The sequence below is a fragment of the Macaca mulatta genome, chromosome 3 (genome assembly GCF_049350105.2).
Source record: "Macaca mulatta isolate MMU2019108-1 chromosome 3, T2T-MMU8v2.0, whole genome shotgun sequence".
NCBI lineage: Eukaryota > Metazoa > Chordata > Mammalia > Primates > Cercopithecidae > Macaca > Macaca mulatta.
Genome location: NC_133408.1, coordinates 24,821,933 through 24,848,211, shown reverse-complemented (window position 1 = coordinate 24,848,211; position 26,279 = coordinate 24,821,933). Strand labels below are relative to the sequence as shown.

Here is a 26,279-nt window from a genome sequence, read left to right as displayed (position 1 = left end):
GATAATTAGGGGCATGAATCCAGGTTAGAGGAATGAAACTGTTTATCATTTCACTGTAAAAGTTTTCTAGTAAGATTAGCTCTGATTGGTTAACACAGTTTAGTTCTGATTCGCCTATAGGTGAGCCATGATATGCCAAGGCAGAAGAGCTATGATTGGTTGATTCAACACAATCATGGTGGGGGTCCCTCGTAGATCTTTGTTAGAAACGACTAGAACAATTTTAAAGAGGAGCCAAATGCTTAGCCTTAATATAAGGAACATCATGAAGTCATGTAATGCAGAATGCAGAAGCGATCCAATACCAGTTGGGAGCCTGCTAAACATTTCTGAAAACTGGACATTTAACCCAGGAAGCCTATTCAGAAGTCTTTCTAAAGTTGTTTCTACTTATGTAAATAGAATAAGAACACTCATAAGTAGTTTTTGAATTTTGGAGGAATCAAGTAGAAATAAAAAGCAAATGCTCCCACCTTTGTTCATAAAATGATACTTTACCTAAGAATTGCAAACTATAGATAACTTATGAAAGAAAGTTGCCTTGAACCTAGAAAACAACTTTTAAGGAAGAACTAACATTTTAAATAAAGTCTTAACATACTTCCCCTATCAATTACTTAATTTCATGTAATTAATTTTGTTTGGCTCTAATCAAAACTGCTTCTGTTTTGCTCTAATCAAAACTGCTATTTTGATTAGCAGTTCTGTGAAAAGCAATTTTGGACCACAGCTGTTTGCATATGTTTCCAGAGAATTTAAAACAATAACTGTGGATGACAGAACAACCATAGTAAAAAATCTAATGAAAATTTACAATTGACAGGAAAATTTAGGTGTATGTGTGGATATAAATATTTACCATAATCATAATCATTGAACATAATAATCATAATCTGATAACATATCACAAAATACCAGAATTTTAGAAATGTCATACAGTTTCAGAATGCATTTTAATAATGCATTACAGAAATATAATCTAAAAGAAATAAAAAATTATTTCTTATTTGACAATGCTTATTGTATTACTTACCACATAAACCTCATCATTTAATATATTTACAAGATGAGGGATACATTCTTTGAAGTTTCCATGGGCACAACTGGAGAACCTCAAAGTTATTTTTAGGTCAAAAAGACAATATAAGATTTTAAACCCAGGAAAACATACAAAATACATCAAAAGTTTTGAAATATTTTATCAACAGAACTATAGGTCACTGCTAAATATCAATTATTCATTTAACCAGAGTGATAAGACTTCAAAAGCAATACAGAAAGTTATAAGTATTTAAAATGCTTATCAATTTTAAAACTTAAACTTAATTTTCCTAAGTAACTGAAAACCTAATAAAGACAACACAAACTGTAGGAAGTTATCATGGTAGAAGACAGCACATTTATTTCCTCAGCCAGTTACCATAAAGGCAAAGAAAAAAATAAACAAGAAAAAGAAAAACCCTGTAGTGTGATTGCTTCTCCTTACGGAAAGCCCATGTACATATTATGAAAGTTAAATCTGATAAAAAAAGATGGCTGAATTAAATCAGGAACAAGAGCGTGCATTCAGGGTTATGAGTGTATATGATCTTATAGAGGAATGTAGTAAACAGGAAAACTAGTACCTTGAGAAGGAGAGTCCTTGTTACATGACACAACGCAAACATGTCAAGAAAATCTAAGAGTACAGAATCAAGTTAAACTAGGAGTAACATTGCTTATCCAGATTTTCAAGACATAAATAAATACTTTAGCATCAGGCTATAACAGCAGAGTTAGAAACAGAAAAAGTTACAGAACTGACGGAAAGGTTGAAGGCTGAAGGAGAGTCATCTCTAACTGCAGGAGATGGCTAGAACATTTCTGCATCCAAAGGCCCTCTTGTTTAAAATACATACTCCAGGCCTTCTCAAGGGGATAAAAAAGCTGAAAGCAGTGAGATACAGTAAAAATTGAACTTCTGAGATATAAATATGATAAGTTTTAAAAAGAAACAAAATAGAGAATTAAAATAAAAATTTCTTACAATTCTATAAAGAGCCAATCAGTATTTTAAGAAAAACCTGTTTTAACCAAAATTTTTGTTTTTTATTAGTATATATATATTGAAATGGAGTTTCACTCTTGTTGCTCAGGCTAGATTGCAACGGCGCGATCTCTCAGCTCACCACAACCTCTGCCACCCGGATTCAAGTGATTCTCCTTCCTCAGCCTCCCAAGTAGTTGGAATTACAGGCATGTGTCACCACACCTGGCTAATTTTGTATTTTTAGTAGAGATGGGGTTTCTCCATGTTGGTCAGGCTGGTCTCAAACTCCTGACCTTAGGTGATCTGCCCGCCTCCCCTCCCAAAATGCTGGGATTACAATATTTTTAATGTGAAATCTCAATATTTATGGGCTGTTATAATTTATATTAATTATTGCCAACTAAGTCACACAGCAAATTTCACAAATTCCCTTTCACAGTTCTTATCATGACTTACATAGATCATTTATGACATGCTTTGACTTCCTACTTTGTACTATACTTCTTTCTTGAAGAACTAGTCATTTTACTCTGACAGAAATTTACCACACAAGATTCTTTCTCACATAAAATTATTATCTTTTATTCTTAACTTTTCTTACCAAAAATACATCTTTACATCCATGTATTATCCCAAACCAATTTTTCATTACTGCTTGCCAGGCAAATATCCACAGCCATTCCCAGCAAATCAACAACACATTAGACTAGTCCCATCCACCAAAACATTTATAACTTATGTGAACTTGAAAAGCAGTTGGCTTATTTGCTTAATGTATAAGTACTTATTTATTTATAAGCCACTTTGGTACCAGAGACAATACACAAACAGATGTGTATACAGACAGACACAAAGATTTTATCCTTGTGGGAAACATCAATGGAGCTAATGAAACATGGAAGAACCCCCAGGTCGCATCATTCCTGGTCACTGTCTGCAAACTGACATTTGGTGGGGTGACTGGCAGGGTTCCTTCTCTACATGCAAGGTATGTTTAGAACATTTCTACTTCCAAAGGCCTTCTTGTTTACAGTAAGCACATTATTGTAGCCGAAAGGGGGGTAACTTTTTTGCCTGGGCAGTTGAACCCTGGGGATCTTACATATGCCCATTTGTTTTCTTCCACAAACAGCTTTTTGTGTCCTGGCAAGGACTGGTCATGACCAAGAGCTGTGGAGAGGAACATACTTTGTTGTCTCATGTCACATTATTTTTGCCTTTCCTGGATTTGGTTATGGCTGTTAAGTATCTTAAAGGCAATCTTGGCCTAGTGAGACATTGGGATTCCCAATTCCCTTTCTACTCTTTGCAGCATGATTTTTTCTTATATCAAGGGTACTCTAACTGATAGAGGTTATATTAAGCAGTCTCTTGTTACCTCAGTATTCAGGGTTAATGTCAGTATATTGACTTAGACTTCAAAGACTCTCAAGAAAGGCAGAGGGATTTATTTTGGCTCCTGTTGTACTTGTATAGCTAGTGCCACTCAAATCCTGCTAAAATTAATGCTCACCATTTTGTATGGAGACTTATTTGAGACAGCTGGAGAAAGGCCCTGCACTAGGGAGGTGTTTTGGGTCTGTGGTGTGGTGTTTATGGGAATTCCGTTCCATAGAATCACCAATGGGCCACATATCTCTTCTTATGCATCTCACAGGGTCCCTAACATCAGATGGTGTGGGGTTGCTTAAGATGCCAGGGTGACAGGTCATCTTATATGCACCTTCCTGATAAGCAGTTTAAAAAGTTCTCTCTGACTCAGGAATGGGGTATGTTCTGGTGGGACTTCCTAAAGGACCACTTTATATCACAGGCCATAAAACCTCAACATGTTACTAGTGGAAGGTATCCCAGTTACCAGCAGTGAATCCATATATATCTGCAGCAACTTAAATTCTTGCCTCCTCAGAAGAAAGAATTTGACTGAGGGGCATACGGCAGAAGAAGAGACCAAGGCGAGTTTCAGAACAAAGGTGCAAGTTTATTACAAAGACTTTAGAACAGGAAAGAAAGGAAGATTCACTTGGAAGGGACCCAAGCAGGCACCTGAAGGTCAAGAGCATTTGAACGTGATCCTAGGACTTTATAGACTCACCTCTTTCCCACGATTATTTCCTTAGAGTCAGCTTCCCGCATGCACAGTGCTCTTTTTGTGGTTGGGTAGTGAGTACGTGCAATGTGCTGAGGAAGTTGTATGCATGGCCATCTGAGGTTTTCTTCCCTTTTCCAGTGGAGTATCCCCAGAAGGTCATACTTTGCCATTTTGCCTCTTAGCGCACATGGCCAGGAAGCTGCTTCCCCCTGGCATCTGCATTCAATTAACACTTTAATGTTAACACCTGTGGATCATCAGGAGATTGTCTCTTCCTGGCACCCTGGCCCCAGTGGCCACTGCTGAATCACCGTGGTTAGGGAGGCAGTGTGATAATTGTTGAACCATCACCTGACATTTCTAGTGGGTGGGAAATAAGAGCCCTCTGCTGCCACACCCATGCCTATCTAACTGCCTGTAATAAACACTTTGCTAGGCTCCTAGTCACCTAGGAACAGCCTAAAAGCGCCCAGGGGAGCAGGGCAATGTCTCTCAGGAGTCTAACGACCCTCACCTAGATAATTTTTTAATCAGGCTGTTACAACGAACACCAAGGTTTTAACCATTGTTAAGTCAAATATAGTTATACTTACCAAACACACAAACACAGATAAGCAGAAATCAAAATTAAACAAAGTGAGTACCTCGGTGATTATAGCATTTTATTATCGGTCTTATTCTTTGGGAATCTAACCCCAAACAGATTCAGGATTCTAACCCGACCAGGATCCCAATAGGGTGGGACTAGAACCCAAAATTCTTATGATGAAACCTCGGACAATTTATGATATAGGCACATATTAGAGAAGTACTCATCCCCAAGACATCTAAGCCAGAAGCAGTTTCTTTTTCCCAAATGAGAAAGTAGTACAACTGCTGAGCCTGAACTGTCGCAGCAGAGAATCAGTGATGTCTCAGCCAAGCCCCTAGACAAAACTGTTCTAGGTGGCCATTCTGTCAGTGAAGGGGACCTACAACCCTTCAAGGGGCTACATGGCCACAGGCAGATTTTTGTACCATTTGGGTTGCAAAAATTGTTACCAAGAATGGGCTTGCTGCCTAACACTTGGAAGCCAATACTGTGGTGTTGGCTTTTGAGAAAAGAAAAAAGCTTTATTGGGGAGTCAACTGGCAACAAGACAGGAGGCAATGCTCACATCACTCTCCTTGAGCTGGGATCTAGGGGCAAATTTATAGACAGTAACAATGGAAGAGATTTTAAAAAATGCAATGAGGCATGATCTATGCAAAAAGGCAATGTCAGGTCCTTGGCTCTTAAGTATCTCCGCAACAAAACAGGGTACACCTTGGTTTTTGACTTCGGTCCCCTTTCCTCGATCCAAGATCTTAGGTTCCACCTGTGCTTAACTTTTTTGTTCCAGCTGCCCTTGGGGTCAGAGATTGGGTCTGCTTGTTTCATCCAGGCATGCTCAGGTTACTTGATCTGCAACCTGGGGATCCACTGCATTCAATAAAACTCATCATTCTGGCTAGGCATGGTAGCTCACGCCTGTAATCCTAGCACTTTGGGAGGCCCAGATGGGTGGACTGCCTGAGCTCAGGAGATCGAGACCAGCCTGGGCAACACAGTGAAACCCTGTCTCTACTAAAATACAAAAAATTAGCTGGGCGTGGTGGTGTACGCCTGTAGTACCAGCTACTCGGGAGGCTGAGGCAAGAGAATAGCTTGAATCCAGGAGCTATTCTCCTCCAGGAGATGGAGGTTGCAGTGAGCCAAAATAGCACCACTGCACTCTAGCCTGGGCAATACAGCGAGACTCCAATTCCAAACAAACAAACAAACAAACAAACATTATTCATCATTCTGTTACTTTGGTTATTGACAAAGTTGAACTAAATTGAGTTGATTCTGGCATTAAAACAGTACAGTGTAATATTTAAGAGATGTTCAGATCATATCTTGGTTGAGCCATCAGAATAATTATAGAGATAAAAATGTGCTCTAATGAAGACAGATAAATGCTACTTACAGAGGGTATATAGCAAGGGAATGATTTTCCTTCACTTGTGTTTTGCCAAGATTCCAAAGCAGGCAGGGTGTGGGAACATTTTACAGTGAGGAAAAGGGAAGGTTTTAGTGTGCTCTGATTGGAATTTTTAGCAGTTGTGGAACTGAAGACCACAAAAATAAGAACAAAGCCTGCCTATGTATTCAGAGGTTGCTATAACAAGGGAGTTAGTCAACATCACTTCCCTTTATCAGAGAGTCAATATCAGGCAAGAGAGCAGAAAAGCTTTATAAATGAAAAGAAAGGGAAGGCTTCAGGAATTCTCTCCTGAGAGTATGCAGGCACAGAGAAACTGGAGGTGGGCTAAATAGAAGTGGCCATTTTACGTGCTTGATTTGGGAGGCATATTTGACTTTCTCTTGTTGGTCTAGGGATGAAAGTGGGAGGAAAACAAATAAAAAACAAAGTGATACGGCGGTCATTAAAACATTAAAATTCTAGCCACTGTCTCTCTAGGCCAACGGCTGCACAGGTTGTGGTTTGGTTTCCTGAACTTGTGACAGAAGAGGTTGGGAAATAGACTTTCGTTGTCAGCACTTTAGGAGGCTGAGGTGGGCAGATCACTTGAGGTCAGGAGTTCAAGACCAGCTTGGCTAACATGGTGAAACCCCATCTCTACCAAAAATTAAATATATATATAAATAAATAAATATATATATATATATATAGAGAGAGAGAGAGCCAAGTGTCATGGTGCATGCCGGTAGTCCCAGCTACTCAGAAGGCTGAGGCTGTCTTTACCAAAAATATATAAAAAAAATTAAGTGTGGCGGTGCATGCCTGTAGTCCCAGCTACTCAGGAGGCTGAGGCAGGAGAGTTGCTTGCTTGAACCCAGGAGGCAGAGGTTGCAGTGAACTGGGATCATGCCACTGAACTTCAGCCTGGGTGACAGAGTGACTCTGTCTCAAAAAAAAAAAAAAAAAAAAAAGAATTTCATTGTGATATACCATCTTACTATTTATTTATATTCAGCCTCTCACTTGTGGTGCATTACACTGCCTACATCCTCCCTCCAAAACCGCAGAAACTAACCTCTGTGCTTCTGGAATTGTCCTCTATCATATCTAAATTCATGTCTCATTTCTGAGAAGCAGCCTTCATCCAATTACTGGTGGATATGTAGTTTTTAAAAGCCCAAATGAATCTCTCCGACAAACAGAATATATGAAGGGATATCCCAGCTCCTGAGTGCTCCTACGGTTTCACAAAGGTCTTGCTATAATTAAAATATATCACTACTTTTCTTCGGCCCAGTTATACTTGTTATTTTCTTTCACAAATGTTGATCATAAGGCCATTCCCTAGTAAATTTCCTTCAAACTTATGTATCCAGGGAACCTGATCTGCAACATTAAATAATATTTGTATGTATGAAGGCTGTACATCTCAGCTAGAGATAAGATGGTCTCTGTGACCACGCCTGCAAAAACATTTACTATTACAAAGCTTATTTTAAAATATGGTTCATAATTTTAATTACATTTAAATCAGATAGATAGATAGATAGATAGATAGATAGATAGATAGATAGATAGCTCTTTTTAAATTTAGACCAAATAACTGGTTTGGAAGATAGTGAATTCTACTAAGCAGGTGTTGATGAATCTTCCCTATGAGGTTCTAAACTTCTAAGACAATTTGATCAGTTACACTTTGTTTCTACTCCCCTATTTATGTTTTTTTCCAAGCTGTGATACCCAAACTTTGTTAATTTATCAGTTTCTACCTCACGTTATACCTTTCAATTGTGATGCATTGATATCTGCTTATTTTTTCTTTTAATGAAGTTGTGCTACTTCAATATGCCATCTTTCCTGTTCTAGTAATTCATATTTATTTTTATTCTAACCAATAGATTCTATGCACTAAAGGCAGTAAGCAATCAATGTTTATTAAAATAAGTGTTTATATATGTGTAAAATGTTTGCAGACATTTTCCTGAAATGTTCATAGAATTGATGCTTACATTTATACAACTTTGAATCAACAGAAATGAGACACCATGCCCAAGGAAATAAAAAATATTCTTAAAGTTACAGAGCTCATTGGAAGCAGGATTAAAAGTGATATTCGAATATATAAATAATTACTATACAATACATGATAAACCCATTTTTTCTCACGTATGGATTATTTGCTTACTATGAAATATACTTTATGATAATAGAAAACGCTTAAGATTAAATCGTGCACTTTATTTTTTATATTTTATCTGAGCTTGCTTCCTACCGTTTATGGGCTTAACATACCATTTGTCAAATACTTCATGCACAGTACTTCATTTACATAAACTACCTTGAGCATCAGGCACATATCATTTTATATTTTTGCAAATGCAGTAACCAAGAAGCAGAGATTCACCTAGTTGTCATGAAATCACCTAGGGGGTAAAACAAGATTTCTCTATTGGCAAGGCCTATGCTCTTTATCATTTCTACTACATTGCTTCTCAATGTATTCTTGGAAATTTTTACGTATTGGCCACATTTTTGTCCTACTATTCTTTTGCTTCTCAAATAAAAATCTAGAAATGAATGACATTTATAAGGATGCATTATTTTTTACTGTACTGAGGAGTGTGTCCCTAAGATTCTCACTGCCATTTCTCACTCATTTCACTGACGCCAAGCAATGAATTTCACTTGAGTTCTTTTGAATTGGTTTCAAAATGTAGTAGCTTTTAATTAATCTCTTCTTTACTAGTTTTTCTTTACTTTAAAATCCCCATTAACTTTAAATAATGTGTCCCGGGTAATCAACTTTTATGCTTTTGTTTTGTTTTAAGAGTTTGAATAAATTTAATTACTGAGTGATTTCCTAAGGGTTTACAACTTTGATGGATACATTTTCCTTAATGTTTTTCATCACAAGTCACATTGAAGACTGTAATTTTTAAGATATTAACCATATTATTATGCTAGCCCTCATGTGATGTGTAAAAACAGATGTCACTCTTCCCAGCAAGTAAAAACAGTATAAACATAAAAGTATTCATAGACACAGATTCATTCATTTTGTTCATGTATAAGCTTACTTATATGCATATGTTCTGCTAAACTTCCAGTTTACCAGAAATAATGAAAGCTTCATTATTTACATATATAAATATTACATATATATTTCATTATTTACATATATAAATATTTTACTTATTTTACTTAAAGAAAAATGAAAATAAAATGTTAAAAAGGAGATGAAAAAAGAGATACAAATAGACAGTAGTTGTTGCTCCTATTCACAAGAGTAATTCATAATTTGCAAAGCCACAAATCTGAACCGAACTTACATTCAAAACTTACATTTCAAAAGCCGTTGTTTAAAGAACAGCTTTTTAATTTGCACACACATATGAAAGCCTACCCACCAGAAAACTTAAACGCTTTTGAACTAGAAATCAAATATAGGCGAAAGAAAACTTCCTGAGTAATCTGAGCACCTAGAAACAGAGCCAGCAGCATGAACGATGTAACTTACAAAATAGCACACATTGAGATATCCATTTCTCTGATCACAATCCTCTACAATTATTTAATTTTTATTCTCTCACTATAATTACGCTTTGATGACACAAACATGTCCAGTCCCTGAACATGTCATTCACTCTCCCTCATGTCTATTTTTAATTTCTTCTCTATTAAGCTAACATTCCACATGGGTGATTGAAACTCTTCACAAACAAAAAATGTGTAATATATTTGCCTCATTGGTCTTTAATTACATCTGCCTGTGAAACACAAATCTTATGCAGTCCAAAATTTACCTTTAGTATTTGCAACAACAACAAAAAACAAACTTAGACCGCAAGGAAAAGGATACAAACTTTCCAAGCAATACTACTCTTACTAAGTTTATGGTCTCAAAGCAGCACTAAGTTGCTAAGAATACAAATAAATACTTTTCTTCTTCCAATTCAGTTCTTTTTCAAATCATTACCTTACTGCATTCATTGAAATGCTAGATTGTTTCAATTCATTTTTCATGAAGCTGTAAGAAGGAAACGAATTATCAAATATCAAAAGTTACTCTCTGCATCAGTTGTTATTCTTACACTTACAATGAGATGCCACTCATTTTGAGAGGTGACAATGTGCCAGCAGCCCTCGCTCGCTCTCGGCGCCTCCTCGGCCTCGGCGTCCGCTCTGGCCACACTTGAGGAGCCCTTCAGCCCGCCGCTGCACCGCTGGAGCCGCTCTCTGGGCTGGCCAAGGCCGGAGCCGGCTCCCTCTACTTGCGGGGAGGTGGGGAGGGAGAGGCCCAGGCGGGGACCCGGGGCTGCGCTTGGCGCTCGCGGGCCAGCGAGAGTTCCTTGTGGGAGCGAGCTTGGCGGGCCACGCACTCGGACCTGCCCGCCGGCCCGCGCCGCTGGCCCCGGGCAGTGAGGGGCTTAGCACCCGGGCCAGCAGCTGCGGAGGGTGGGCCGGGTCCCCCAGCACTGCCGACCAGCCCGCGACAAGCTCGAATTCTCGCCAGGCCTCCGCCGCCTACCCGCGGGGCAGGGCTGGGGACCTACAGCCCGCCATGCCCAAGCCCCCGCCCCACTCCCCGTGGGCTCCCCTGCGGCTGAGCCTCCCGGAGGGGCGCTGCCCCCTGCTCTGCAGCGTCGTGTACCATCGACCGCCCAAGGGCTGAGGAGTGTGGGCTGCGAGCAGAACTGGCTGGCAGCTCCCATCCGCGCGCCAGGTGCGGGATCTACCAGGGGAAGCCAACTGTGCTCCTGAGTCCGGTGGCGACCTGGAGAACTTTTATATCTAGCTAAAGGATAGTAAATGCACCAATCAGCAACCTGTCAAAACGGACCAATCAGCTCTCTGTAAAATGAGCCAATCAGCTATCTGTAAAATGGACCAATCAGCAGGATGTGGGTGGGGTCAGATAAGGGAATAAAAGGAGGCTGCCGCGGCTAGCAGGACCAAGCGGTTCGGGTTCCTTTCTGTGTTCTGGGAGGTTTGTTTTTTTCGTTCTTTGCAGTAGTTCTTACTGCTGTTCACTCTGTGGGTCCGTGCCACATTTATGAGCTGTAACACTACCACAAAGGTGAGCAGCTTCACTTCCGAAGTCAGGGAGACCACGAATCCTTCAGGAGGAACAAACAACTCCGGAGGCGCTGCCTTTAAGAGCTGTAACACTCACAGCAGGGTCTGCAGCTTCACTCCTGAAGCCAGCAAGACTACAAACTAATCAGAAGAAAGAAACTCTGCACATGTCTGACCGTCTAAAGGAACAAACTCCAGGTATGCCATCTTGAACTGTAACATTCACTGCGAGGGTTCGTGGCTTCGTTCTTGAAGTCAGCAAGACCAAGAACACACCAATTCTGGATACAATGTCTAAATAAACGTCTTGTTAGGGTCTTTACTTTGCTTAGGGTCTTTACTTTGCTTAGGCTCTTTGCAGAAATTAACTCTACTGAACATCACCGCTTCATATTTTATTTTATTTTTTATTTTTTTTCCTGAAACGGAGTCTTGCTGTTTCCCAGGCTGTAGTGCAGTGGCGTGATCTTGGCTCACTGCAACCTCTGCCTCCCGGGTTCACACCATGCTCCTGCCTCAGCCTCCAGCCTAGCTGGGACTACGGGTGCCTGCCACCACACCTGGCTAATTTTTTATTTTTTTTAGTAGAGAGTTTCAATGTGTTAGCCAGGATGGTCTCAATCTGCTGACCTCGTGACCCACCTCTCTCAGACTCCCCAAGTGCTGGGATTACAGGTGTGAGCCACCATGCCCAGCTCGCTTCATAAAATTTTGTGTTCCTTCAGTTTTATAACACCATGACATCTTGATTTGGGGTTGCTCCTTTGGGCATTCCTACAACCAATTGCCTGCCTGCCTTAATATTTTACAAAGTTCTCTCAAAGGTGGTGGTTTGGTTTTGTTTTCTCTATACCTTAACTCTTAAGCAATGACCCACATTTTTATTATAGTTTCACAATATTGAAATTAATATTTTCAGGGTAGATTTATCTAATTTGCATATGTTTAATCCCAATTACAAGTAACTCAGTAGATGAATAGACAGATAAGAGCTTATTTTTGCCCATTCTGTAGGATATCTTTTTACTTACTTAATGTTCTTTAATGCACAGCAGTTTTTAATTTTGGTGAAATCAAAATTTGTCTATGTTTTCCCCTGTTGCTCACGTGTTTGATGTCATAGCCACTGGCAAATCCAAAGTCATGAGAATGTACCCCTATATTGTCTCCTAAGAGTTTTATAGATTTAGCCCATTGATTGATTTTGAATTAATTTTTGTAGTTAGTCTGATGTGGGAATTCTTGCATATCCATTTGTCTCAACATCATTTGTTGAAGAGATGATTCCTTCTCCAGGGAATGGCCTGAGAACCCTTGCTAAAAATCAGTTGGTTATAGATATATGAACTCATTTCTGGGCTCCTGATTCTGTTCCATTGGTCTGTGTGTCTGGCATTGTGCTAGTGTCATGCTGTTTTGATTACTGTAGTTTTGTGGGAAGTTTAGAAATTGGAAATGAGTCCTTTTGCTTTGTTGTTTTACAGTATAATTTTGGAAATTAAAAAAAAGCTAACTAGCTAACAGATAAATCACTCTGACCACTTCCACCGAACATGTATCTGGGTGTCACTTTAATTTAGCTCTTCAGGTCAGATTCTTGAGAGTTATTCCTGAATCTTACTCTTTCCCATAAGGACATACAAAGAAGTTACCAAATTCTATACACCATATGATCTATTTTTATTTATTGTTTATGCCAGTTTCTTCTCCAAGACACCATTATCTTTCTATTTAATTGTGCTAATTGTATTTATTTATTTATTTATTTATTTATTTATTTATTTTTTGAGATGGACTCTTGCTCTGTCACCCAGGCTGGAGTGCAGTGGCTCAATCTCGGCTTGCTGCAAGCTCTGCCTCCCGGGTTCATGCCATTCTACTGCCTCAGCCTCCCAAGTAGCTGGGACTACAGTCACCCGCCACTATCCCTGGCTAATTTTTTTGTATTTTTACTAGAGGCAGGGTTTCACCATGTTAGCCAGGATGGTCTCAATCTCCTGACCTCATGATTCACCTGTCTTGGCCTCCCAAAGTGCTGGGATTACAGGCGTGAGGCACCGCGCCCAGCCTCTAATTGTTTCTTAAATTTTCTCCTCACCTCCAGGTTTTCTACCCTGCAATTCAATTCACCCTAATCAATTTTGCACATTGCAGCTATTATCTTTTTTTGTCATTTTGTATCTTATAAGTCATAAAACATTTTTGATTTTAGAATAACGTCCAAAGTTGTTTTATTCTTTTTTTTTTTTTTTTTTGGTAACATTCAAAGTTTTCTAACCCACATGACTTCTCGAGATATATCACATTTTTATGGTTAATTTTATCCCCTAAAAATTCATATGTTAAAGTTCTAATCCCCAGTATCCTGAAATATGATCTTATTTGGAAATAGGGTCATTGTAGATGTCGTTAGTTAAATTAAAATGAGGTCATATTGGAATAGATGAGTACCTAATAGAATATGTCTGGTGTTCTTGTGTAAAGTAGAAATATAGAGACAGACACACCCAGAGGGACAACAACATATTAAGATAAAGGCAGATATTGGGGTGATGCAACAGAAACAAAGGAACACTGATAATTATCAACAAACCACCAATGCATAGAAGAGAAGCATGAAACACATTTCTCTTTCACAGGCATTATAAGGAATCAGTGCCTCCAAAACCCTGATCAATTTCTGTTCTACACCACGCACTTTGTGGTACTTTGTTATAGCAGTCCTAACAAACAAATATGTAGGTCATACATGCCCTAACACTGAAGCTGCAACCTTGCTTAATTATTATAATTTTCTTAACTATTATATGCTGTCTTATCTCCATTCCAGTTTTACTGTCTACTACAGTTATCTTCATCATTCAGCTATTTCTTATTCTATGTCAAATACATCAATAATGTTGGTCTCAGTGTAAATGGTTTACTCTGGAATGTCTTTCAAAATGTCTCTTGTGAGATTGGGGATGGGAAATCATAGCTACGAAGTTCTAAGGGCAGACAATGCTCTCTTATGGAGTTTCAGATCTGAGGAGCTGAATAAATGCCAAGATCAATTAAAAACCTGGGAGGTTTATGTCCCAGGAACACCATGGTGGAATGAATCTTATTAGGTTGTTTCCTAGACTCAACCTAGCACACTTTTTAATTAGTTAGGTATTGTCGACTTCTCATCCTATACACCTTACACAGAAAAAGAGAAAATATTTTCCGATGTAATATAATGTTATTTACAGTCTTAATGGGCTCTTTCTAAAATATCCCATAAAATGATTACTATGTATAGAAAGATGAATGAAAATATGACTGATAATCCTAGGAAAAGAAACCTTACTCATGGTTGATCCAGATATTATAGTTGAACAAGAAATCTTTAAAATTCTATTCTTAATATGACAAAGAATATAGACTATGTGTTAAAAAATAGAGATGGAACATTTTCATTACAGAGAATTGTTATCTGCAAAGTAAAGGAAAACAATGGAGAACTTTATTTTCTGAAAATAAACAAATGAAATCTGTAGATCCAGGGAAACAGCCTCTGATGTAAACTAAAAGTGTGCTCTACAAAACAAAGACTGAGTCTGGCTTAAAGAAAGTTCCTGCCCCAGTCTTCAATCAGGTCCATATATGCAAATGTGAGGAATTCAGATTTGTTTAGTCCTGATTGGTTGGAAATACTTGAGTATAATTGGGTAATTTCCAGGCCCAAACCAGAAGTGTCTGTTGGATGGCCCTCTCAGGTGGCTGGCCAGTGTCTCAGCTCAGGTTACAAGAACAATCCTAGCTCAGAGGCGTGAGCAGCATGCTTGTCTGGAGCCTTCCTTGTATGGAACAAAGAGGGCATCATTGCCCTTTTCTCATTCACCATGGCCACTGGGTAAGTTTCCTTTCACAAGTGGAAGACACAGCACTAGAAGTCACCTCAAATAAAGCACAGTGGAAAAAAATGAAATAAAATGCATGGGATAGGCTCAAAAATCTAGTATACAGACAATTGGAGTGCCCCAGGAGGAGAGTGGCAATGTTTTAGAAGATAATAGCTGAGAATTTACCAAACCCTTCACAAATTAACTCATAGTATTAAGACTATCAACCAATTCTAAGTTTAAACACTGTTGCTTACCTCATCTACCAACTCGCCCTCATGCACTTACATGAACTCAGACACATCACAATCATACTACTTAAAAGCGAACTATCAAGATAATAAAAGTAGTTAACTTTGGAGAAAAACCGCTACTCTCAAAGGGCATAATGGTAGGGTAAAAGCTAACATTTTAAGAGAAATAATAGAAACTAGAGGGGGAGAAAAGATATTCCAAAAGACTGAGAAAATAACAGGCGGATTGGATTCTACAGCCAATTGAAACATCTCTCAAAAATGGAAGTGAAATAAATGTTTGAACGTAAAAGAGGGAAAGTTATTGTCCATCTGCCTATTCTAAAAGAAAACATGAAAGTTAATGAAAAAACTGAATATTATGCATATTAATGTTTAACCAAAACCGTGTACAAGAACACATAGCACCGTTATTTCCAAGATCCCCACACAGGGAAACTAACCAAAAGTATATCAACACAAAATAGATATATTAATTTTATTACATTTATACAGTAGATTATTATACAGCAATTAGCATACATAAAATAATTGTATATGCAAAAGTGTAGGTGAATCTATAGATACAAGGTATAATAAAAAAACTAGTTATAGAAGGGTTCGTATTGTATGATCATGTTTATTGTAAGTTTCCCTCAGGAAAATGTACTAATAGGTATTAGTACTGAGGATATTGGTTACACTTGAGGGTAGTGGTTCCCAGGGGGAAAAATCAGAATTCTGAAGTATTGCAACATTCTGTTTCTTGACTAGGAGTCATGTCATACTTTTGATTTGTGAAATTAAAAGCAATTGCATACTTCTACGTTTATATAAATAAGATAACAAATATTAAAAACAAATGCCAAAATGAGAGTTAATGTAAGTTTCACTGTAGGCTGTAATGACTAAATGAATAGAACTTGACATAATTCAGAAAAGTAAAATGGTGTATAAACTTAAATAAATTTGTGTTAACTTGATACAATATTAACAAGGATCCACAGAACTCAGTTTCGCCTCGTGGGTTTATTGTAAATATATGCCCTCAAAAGTATTGGAAAATATTTTCTTTAGCTTTAAACTTCAAGATAATTAAAGTTGGGGACTTTATTAGAATACATTTTCTTTAAAAACTTCAAATAAAACTTTTAAAATCTGACCTTCATGAATATAAATGTCTGGTTTGTTAACTTTGTGGAAGACCAGGGGTAGACAATAGAGAAATGAACAGTCATCCTCAAGAGCAGCGGAAATAGGAATACAAAAAGTGTCTTTCTGACCTGTGATAAGAGAGAGAGAACCATCATAGTAAGGCAATGAGCACGGATTAGTTTCTGTGAGAATTGAAAAAAAAATTCCCTTTTGTTTTATGGGATTAAAATTTTTAAAAAGTACTTCCTCTTGTGGGACCAAGAAAAAAAGGTGCCCTTCTTCTGAGGAGACACTGCCCAGTGACTGGGAACCCAGTTGTGAAGGCAGAGGGCGAGCTGGTTTTCATCTTCTCTTGTGTCATTTCTTTTATGCTCTATTTTAACAGCCATAAGGGTTCCTTTTGAGGATAGCAGAATAAGAGAGAAGGAAACATGGTTCCTCACACAATGACACCACTCTGTCTTCTAGGACTGCTAAATATTAGATAGCTACGAAATAGAGAATAAAAATATATAATTAATTTAGTTTGCTATTTATGTTTTGACTGTTTCATACTGCAGCCAAGCCTATGTCCAAAAAAGAAAGAAAGAAAAACAAGTAAATGGTAGCTGAAGATAAACTCTCAATAAAAATTATAAAATAGGAAGAAATGTAAGCTAGGGAGATCGGGTTCCCTGTCGCCTATGGAGTTAGTCTGTGTTTTGGTTTTGGTTTGGTTTTGGTTTTGATAGGGTCTCTCACTTTCTCCCAGGCTGGAGTGCATTGGAGCTATCATAGTTCACTACTGGCTCAAACTCCTGATCTCAAGTGATCCTCCCGCTTCAGCCTCCCAAGTAATTAGGACTACAGACATGCACCACCATGCCTCGCTAATTTTTATTTTTTATTTTTTATTTTTATTTTTATTTTTATTTTTGGTAGAGACAAGGTTTGGTTCAGTTGTCCAGGCTAGTCTCAAAGTTCTGGCCTCAAGCAGTCCTTCCATTTGGGCCTCCCAAAGTGCTGGGAGTACAGGCCTGACCACAGCCATTGGTTCTTTTTCAAAAGAATATTTCCAAAGATGTTCTCTCTGGTTACGCTTAGTGAGTTTAACATCTCCCTGACAATCTCAAAGCAAAACAACCAATATATCTGAATGTACAGATAAGAAGACCAGCTTGACTTTAATTATGACCACTTTGACACATAATAATATGGTGAAATTTTCATATTTAGAGATTAAAGGTCAACATTTTTTGAAAGAATGGATGAGCCCTATTTATGGAGTTGATAATGATTGTTGAACAGTAGAAGGGTAAAGTAAGTAAGTAAAGAATCTTCACTAAAAACAGCATAAAATGTGGGTGGACATTAATGAGTTAATTAGAAAATCTGAAATCAGTGTATACACTTTGATTATTTTCTCTTCCTCTGGGGAATAAAACAACTTCCTTTAAAACTGTTTGTTTTAAATTTTGCTGGGCATAGTGGTGGGAGCCTGTTGTCCTAGCTACTTGGAAGGCTGAGGCAGGAGAATGGCATGAACCTGGGAGGCAGAGGCTGCAGTGAGCCGAGATTGCACCACTGCACTCCAGTCTGGGCGACACAGCAAGACTCCTTCTCAAAACAAACAAACAACAACAGCAAAAACAAAAAACTGTTTTTCTTCGAATATTGGTTATGAGACTGTCACATCCTCCAAGGTCATGACAAAGCTTGCCAGGTATCTCATCAGCATTTCTGAAACAAGCTGAAAATTCACTAATGCCTAATCTTATGGTGAAGGCAAGTTACCAACTTACTACATGCCAAAGAGTGAGCTTTAAAAAACAGATGAAAACTTATTTCCCTATAATTACCTTATAAGGATTTAAGAAATAAAAACAGTAGGTCAGAACAAAAAAAAAAAGGAAAGGAACTTAAAAATGGAGAAACAATCTATCAAACACAGCAGATTACTTAAAATGTTAGATTTAGGTGCTGACTTACATTCACAAAGCTTCTGCTCATTTGTGTCAGGTTTAATGAGTTTTCTAATTGCACTTCTTCCTTGAAAGGCTTGAGATCTCCCGTAACTGTATCAAGTTTAATTAATTTTTAATTAATTATATATTACCAACAAATGGTATTGTTTGTGCTCTTGTAAACTTCAGGTGCCAGCCTGGACACTTGAAGTGCTTTCTGTAGAAACAGTGAACTGGTGATTTTTAAATAAATTTAATATGTTTGTTGTACTTTCTTGAGGCCCCTATATCCCGCACTGCTCTGTTCTTTTTCATAAGAAATGGTAGTGTGCATATCCCACAGAGCACGAGCTGTAACCTAATTAGACAGATATGGGATCAAGAAGTCATTTAAGAGATGAATGTGTTTGCTAATTTTTCAATGATAGTATAGAATCTAAAAATTATCTCATTTAAGTTTCAAATGAAGAATTGTTTTGCCTCATAAAGAGATTTAGATGCAGTCTGAGTTACTCTATCTGATGTATTTTTTAAAACCCAGCTAATGAGGTTTAGTGGGGAAGAAATGGCTCTCTGCCGAAACTGATAAAGCTACAGGAAAGCAGGAGAATGTCAGAAGCTTGGCAATACACTAAAAAGCATTTCTGAAATTGTTTCCTGCTTGATTTTCTGATACTGTAGCAGAATCCAAAGTGGCAACAAAGAAGAGGGACAGATGGTAGGAAGCAAAGGTGGCAGATAAGAGTGCTAATAAATTTCAGTGTTATCCCTATTACATGCTTATGTCCCCTCAAAATTCATATGTGAAGCCCCTAATGCCCAGTATTTCAGAATATGACCATTTTTTTGGAGATAGGGTCTTTAAAGGGGTAAGTAACTTAAATGAGGTCGTTAGGCTGGGCCCTAATCCAAGGTAATTGGTTCCTTAAAAGAAAAGGATATTAAGACATATAAAGAGACACACACACACAACTGACAGGGCCAGCTTGCAGAGTGAAGACCATATGAACACAGCAAGAAGGAACTGAGTGCAAGCCAAATAAAAAAGACCTTAGAAGAAACAAAATCTGCTGACAGCTTGATCTCATACTTAAAGCCTCCAGAACTGTGAGAAAATATATTTGCTTTTTTTTTTTTTTTTTTTGAGACGGAGTTTCGCTCTTGTTGCCCAAGCTGGAGTGCAGTGGCACAATCTCGGCTCACTGCAATGTCCGCCTCCTGGGTTGAAGCGATTCTCCTGCCTCAGCCTCCAGAGTAGCTGGGATTACAGGCGCGTGCCACCACACCCAGCTAATTTTTTGTATTTTTAATAGAGACAGGGTTTCATTGTGTTAGCCAGCATGGTCTCAATATCCTGACCTCATGATCTGCCCGCCTCGGCCTCCCAAAATGCTGGGATTATAGGCATGAGCCACTGCACCCAGCCCTATGTTATTTTATTCCTCCCGTCTGTGGCATTTTGTTATGGTAGCCTGAGCAGACTAATTAATATACTTTTCCCTTTCCGTAGAGGATACAGTCATTCAAGAATCCACTCACCCTGCCTAGAACAGATGAATGGCAGACTAGAAGACACTGGATTGGATCAAGAAATTGGAGGGATCAATTCCATCATTGATCAAAAAAGAAAAGAAAAGGTAAGAAGTAAAAGCAACTCCTTTTGCACATACTGTCTGAATTGGTCCATTTTTACAGTGCTGTAAAGAACTGCCTGAGACTGGGTAATTTAAAAGGAAAGAGTTTTGATTGACTCACAGTTCAGCATGGCTGGGAAGGCCTTAGGAAACTTACAGAATCATGGCAGAAGGCTAAGAGGAAGCAAGGCACCTTCTTTACAAGGTGGTGGGAGGGAGAATGAATGCAAGATGAACTACCAAACACTTACAAAGCCACCAAATCTTGTGAGAACTCCCTCACTATCATGAGAACAGCATGGGGGAAACTGTACCCATGATTCAATTACCTCCACCTGGCCTCTCTCTTGACACGTGGGGATAATTGGCATTATAGGGATTAAAATTCAAAATGAGATTTTGGGTGGGGACACAGCAAAACCATATCACTGTCCTAGATATGAATCTTATTATCACTTTATTCACATAATTTCTAATTGTCTTTTTATACCACCTAGTAATTCTCACTTGATGTTAGCTTTTATTAAAAATGCAGAAACATCAGAAGAATTTTAGGTATGGCAGCATTGGATTTGAGTCTGAGTGCACTAAGAATCATGTTAACAGCTGTAAAAACTTGGAACAGCTCTGATCAATACCGTCATAGTCAACTAGTAAATACGGCGAGGCTATTCAGTGGTTATTCTTTGTAGCCACGGGATTAATGTGGTTGTTTCTCAAAATTCACTCTGAGCATTTTATACCCCCAGCAGTGAAATAATCACTAGGTATAAAAATGGCCTATGTGAAGTTTTCTAGGTTTGTTCTCTTCTACTTTGACTTATTTCATATGTGATGATTGTCCAATATAAATAAAGATTATTCATTCTTTAAAAATGTACATTACTGTTAGTAAATTGATTTGAAATACATAAGAATTTGAAATTTACCTTGAATTTTCAAATGCTATATTTTATACATCTTTTTATGATTGAGTCTAAACTACTTCACAAAACTTGCTCACAAGAAAAGAAATTATGTTAACAAGATAACCTATTTACTACAAAAGAATATGGAGAAAGTAGGGGAAATAAACAGAAGAAAATAATCAAGTTCATAGTTATCCATAAATAGAATACAAGTCCACATAATATGATTTGAAAATGTTAGATTGTGCAAGTTTTAGTAAAAGCTAAGACCAATTAAATACTCGAAAATTAGAATAAGACAGTGGGAAGGGGATCTTTTTAAGAATGAATTATTGCTTATCTGTAATGGATTAGTCAGCTGTTCAGATGCTTATTTTAGTTGCATAAAAGAGATGTGGAGATACATGTGAACATCTAATACCACAAAAATGTAAAACTAAGCTATTGTAAGACTAAAAACCATATAGTTATTTTGAGGTAATTTAATTATTTTGAGGTAATACATATTACACGTCCCCAGTAGCACACTGTCTTGATTATAGTGCTTTATAGAATGTCTTGAAGTGACATAGTATCAGTCTTCAGACTGTTCTTCAGTATCATGTTGGTTAGGGCTTTTCCATATAAACTTGAAAATCAGTTTGTTAACATCAACAAAATAATTTGCTAAGATTTTGATACGGATTGTGTTGATTTATGCATTATGTTGGAAAGAGCTGACATCTTGACAATATCATCCATGAACATGGAATATATTTAGATGATCTGTGACATCTGTCAGAAGTTTTATAGCTTTCTTCATATAAATTTTACACACTTTCATATCTAGACCTAAGTGTATTTTTCAGTTGTGCTATTGTAAATAGTATTTTAAATTTTGAGCTCTAATTGTTCACAGCTGTTATATGTGGAATAAATTATTTTTTGAATATGTGTATATAACATATCCTGCAATAATCTATTATCTTGCAATAATCTATTACTGGTTTCAGTCAGGGTTTTCTTCTTGTTGTTAATTCTTTGAAATTTCTACACAATGTTATATATAAATAAAGAAAACTTCTTCCCTCCTAATCCATATATATTTTATTTCCTTTTTTGTTTTATTGCATTAGCTGGAACTTTTAGTATAATATTAAATAGATTTTGAGAGAGGCATCTTGTGCCTGTCTCTGATCTCTGATTTTTCCAGGAAAGCATTTGGTTTCACACCACTAAGTAAGTTACTGTAGGTTTTTTGTGGATGTTCTTTATGAAGTTGAGAATGTTTGCCTTTATTGGATTAAATTTTAAAAGCATAACTTACTTAATTTAGGGCTGTCATGTAAATAAATCCAGAATTTACATCTTCGTGCAATGGAGACAACTTCTTAGAAATAATCTTTGGTTATTCTTGTTTTCATGGTTATTTTTTCACTTTGAAACACCTAGCTGCAGGTTATCCAAGATAATTCTTTATGGTAATGCATATTCAAGAAAGATAAAGAAGATGTCAGTATAACCCAGGACTCTAAGGGACTTTTGTCATTTGATATCCCTAAATTGAGATCTATTTACTATGTTTTAATATTTTTCCATCTTGTGAATCTTGGCCAGTGAAAGAGGCTACTCTCACTGTAGAAACTGAAAAAATAGAGATTTAATTTTTGTAGTTGCCGTTGAGCTAGAATGTTAAAACTGGATTAAGGCTCAGACAGCCAGCAATAACACCTTATACTCTGAATTCATAGCTAATATAACAGCAATAGCCAGGCATGGTGGCTCATGCCTATAATCCCAGAACTTTGGGAGGTCAAGGCAGGCAGATCACAAGTCCCAGAGTTCGAGATCAGCCTGGCCAACTTGGTGAAACCCCATCTCTACTAAAAATATGAAAATTAGCCCGGCATTATGGTGCATGCCTGTAATTCCGCTACTCAGGAGGCTGAGGCAGGAGAATTGCTTGAACCTGGGAGGTGGAGGCTGCAGTGAGCTGAGATCGTGCCATTACACTCCAGCCTGGGTGACAGGGCAAGATTCCATCTCGGAAAAATATATATATGTGTGTGTGTGTGTGTGTGTGTGTATATGTGTGTATAAATACATATATGTGTATATATACATGTGTGTATATATGCACATGTGTGTACATATATATACACACATACACATCTTTTGTTACATACACACACGTGTATATATACATATATACACACGTGTATATACACACATATATATGTGTATATATAATTACAGCAAAAAAGATGCACAAACATTATTTACAGCAACAGCATCCAACTCATATGAGTAACAGTGGCTATGGCAACAGTATTGATGTTTTTTGCCCACTGCCACTGGGCATGCCCACTTGATAAAGCTTAAACTCCCAGAGCTTTCTTTCAGTTTCCTCCAAATTGTGGATTCACCTTACGTGTTGGTGTTTGTACTCAACGTCCGCCTCCTGAGTTGAGTGTTGGTGCAGTTATGTTTTCTGGTACTCAGAGCAGTTTTTGAGATAAATTTTAACTTCAGCTCTTTGTCCTTTTTGGTTCGTTTACTTTGCTTTTCCAAGCTTTGATCTAAAACTACCCACTGAAGTATTAACCCATGCAATATTCGTATAAAAATTTAGTTTTATGCTTCAATAAGAGAGCATTTTATATTGCTTACAACTAAGATTCATGCCTAAAACATAGCATTGACAATTTGCTATGCGTAAGATTTTATGACATAATTGTTTTTAGACTATGAAGAGGTATGTAATTCTTGATCTTAATAACCTTGTGATTTGGATGGGGAGATCAAATAAAATGGCTTGGACATTTAATCAAAATCTAACAAAGATACAATTAAAAAAACATATGTTTCATATTTATTCCTAACACATGGAAAGTATAAGCTATACTTACAGTGAACTCACAGGAGATGTCTTTTTAGTTGTGACTGCATGTGAGAACTTTAATAAAGATAGACTTGAGGTATGTAGGTAGAGAGGGTGTGAGGAGGCCGAGTTCTGTCAGGGAATTTTTAATATCTTACTCATGTTTTATGATTAATGTATATGATATATTCATATTTAGTAGATACTTGCTATATGAATGAATGGATAAATGAATAGGTAGATGAAATAATGGGACTGATTTAACAATGGTGAAAATATAAAACCACTAAAATGCATTTTATTTTCTCAATAGACAGTAGACTAGTCTTTTATATATATATTTAAATATATGAATACATAATGGTTGAAAAAATTTATGGGGCACATGTGGTATTTTGATACAAATGTACAATGATTAATGATCAAATCAGGAGACTTAGAATATCCATCACCACAAAAAGTTATCATTTCTTTGTGTTAGGAGCATTCCAATTCCAATCCTCTATTAATATATTGAAATATACAATAACTTATTTGCAACGAGAGCTGCCTTATTTTTCTACTAAACAGTAAATCTTATTTATTCTATCTAATCGTGTCTCAGTACTTGTTAACTGACCCCACTTTATCCCTCCCCTACTACCATTTCCAGCCTCTGGTAATGATCATTCTACTACCTCCATAATATTAATTTTTTGGCTACTATATAGAAATGAGATCGCGTGAATATTTGTCTTTCTGTGTCTGGCTTATTTCGCTCAACATAATATCCTCAAAGTCCATCTCTGTTCTTGAAAAATGATAGGATTATTTATGGCTGAATAACTTTCCATTGTGTACTACAATATGTACCACATTTTATTTATTTATTTATTTATCTATATATCCACTCATGGACACTTAGATTAATTCCATATCTTGGCTTTTGTAAACAGTGCTGGCAACAAACATAGGGGTTCAGATATCTTTTTATACAGTGATTTATTTTGTTTTGGATACATACCCAGCAGTGGGAATGCTGGATCCTATAGTAGTTCTGTTTTTAGTTTTTGGAGGGACATCCCTTCATACTGTTTTCCATAGTGGCTGCACTAATTTACACTCCCACCAACAGCACACTAATCTGTTTGGATTAAACATTAGTAGATGAATACTGAGTGCTAATGTCAAAATTGTAAGATGCAGCCATAGATGGAACTGAAGAAAAGATGTAGGGATTTTTAGCTATATCAAATTGGCATCAGAGAGTATTTGAAGGTAGTTAACCTACTTTCCATTGAAAACTAGACTTCAATCTTCAAGTAATGGAAGTCCATTGAGATGTTATTGCATAACCTATTTATAGTATATGCTAAATAATGATTTTGAATACAAACCTATGATTTAAAGTCTTCCATATGATGCGGTTTTGACACATTCAGAAAATTCACATAATTTTCTCAGATAAATTACTCCTTTCAACAGAGTTTTAAAACTTTATAAAATTAGATGAGTTTCCAACATTAGGAAGGTAACTTTCAACAGGCATTGATAGTAACTAATAATTTACACTAACTCTTCAAACTTACTTCAAATGACTGATGTATTCCAATTACCTTTCCTCTGACTGTCTTAAGCTGTATACATTCATATATATAGATACACACACGTCACAATAATCAACATGGTTGATCTCATGCACAAACACATACACAAATTTTCTTTTTCCTGTTTTGTGAGTTTGTATTTTTCTGATTTTTCTTCTTTGTCTTTTTAAAACATGTTTTATATTTTGAAAGCCCATTACTATTACTATTTTATTACTTTTTATAGATGCTACGTTGTCATTTTAGTCATCTCTTTGATAGTTAATATTATTCACATCTAACGACAGATCATTTGAAAATATTGATCATTAATGATGGCATGTTTAGTATAACTAACTACGTTAAGTATATTGATTTCTATACCTCTAGTGTTATTTTCAAAATGTAGAAACATTCTATAGTTGCACATTAAAAAAGCTTAAGTAGACTTTAGGGCTTGAAGTTATATGATCTTCAGTTTTGTGTAAGTTGTTTTTTTTTTCTTCTCACCATTTAAACTCTTTCATTTATTTTGAGTTTTATGATTTTATATTTCACAAGTACATTCTCCTCAATACATAGGCATGGAAATGTGTGCCAATCAGAAAGCAGGAACAAACGTATATAACTGATGATGACTTTAGTGCTATGCATGCAGTACTCCACTAGACAAAAATGAAAATACATTGAATACCAGATGACAAGGTAAGTTAACGGAGGTCCTTCTCAGTGGGAAGGGATTAACTTTTTCTTCTGAAGACCCAGAGTGATGACTGTTTTGACTCCTGGTATCAAAACAAACAAACTGAATAAAAGGGTCAAAGTATTAAATATGTACTCATTTCACATTCTCTAAACTGTTAAGTTCATGTAAGAGAACTTTGGCCATAATTTGAATCTGAAGGACACTACTGCAGTTTAAATATTTTT

At 37.0% G+C, this 26,279-nt stretch overlaps 1 protein-coding gene across 1 annotated transcript; it reads left to right on the top strand.

Moving 5' to 3' along the window:
* Positions 1-2,924: 2,924 nt before the first annotated feature.
* LOC144340177 (uncharacterized) lies at positions 2,925-20,021 on the top strand. Its single transcript, XM_077998154.1, has 3 exons — positions 2,925-2,980; positions 10,250-11,383; positions 19,893-20,021. Exons 1-2 carry the CDS (start codon positions 2,925-2,927, stop codon positions 10,779-10,781), a joined length of 588 nt encoding a protein of 195 aa, XP_077854280.1. The 3' UTR covers positions 10,782-11,383; positions 19,893-20,021.
* The last annotated feature ends 6,258 nt before the right edge of the window (positions 20,022-26,279 follow it).

Excerpts from the sequence above, each read along its gene's own strand:
- LOC144340177 (XM_077998154.1), top strand. The coding sequence starts at position 2,925 with ATGGAAGAACCCCCAGGTCGCATCATTCCTGGTCACTGTCTGCAAACT. Across the intron at positions 2,981-10,249 it reads TGTCTGCAAACTGACATTTG|CCCTCGCTCGCTCTCGGCGC; the intron begins GTGGGGTGACTG and ends ATGTGCCAGCAG.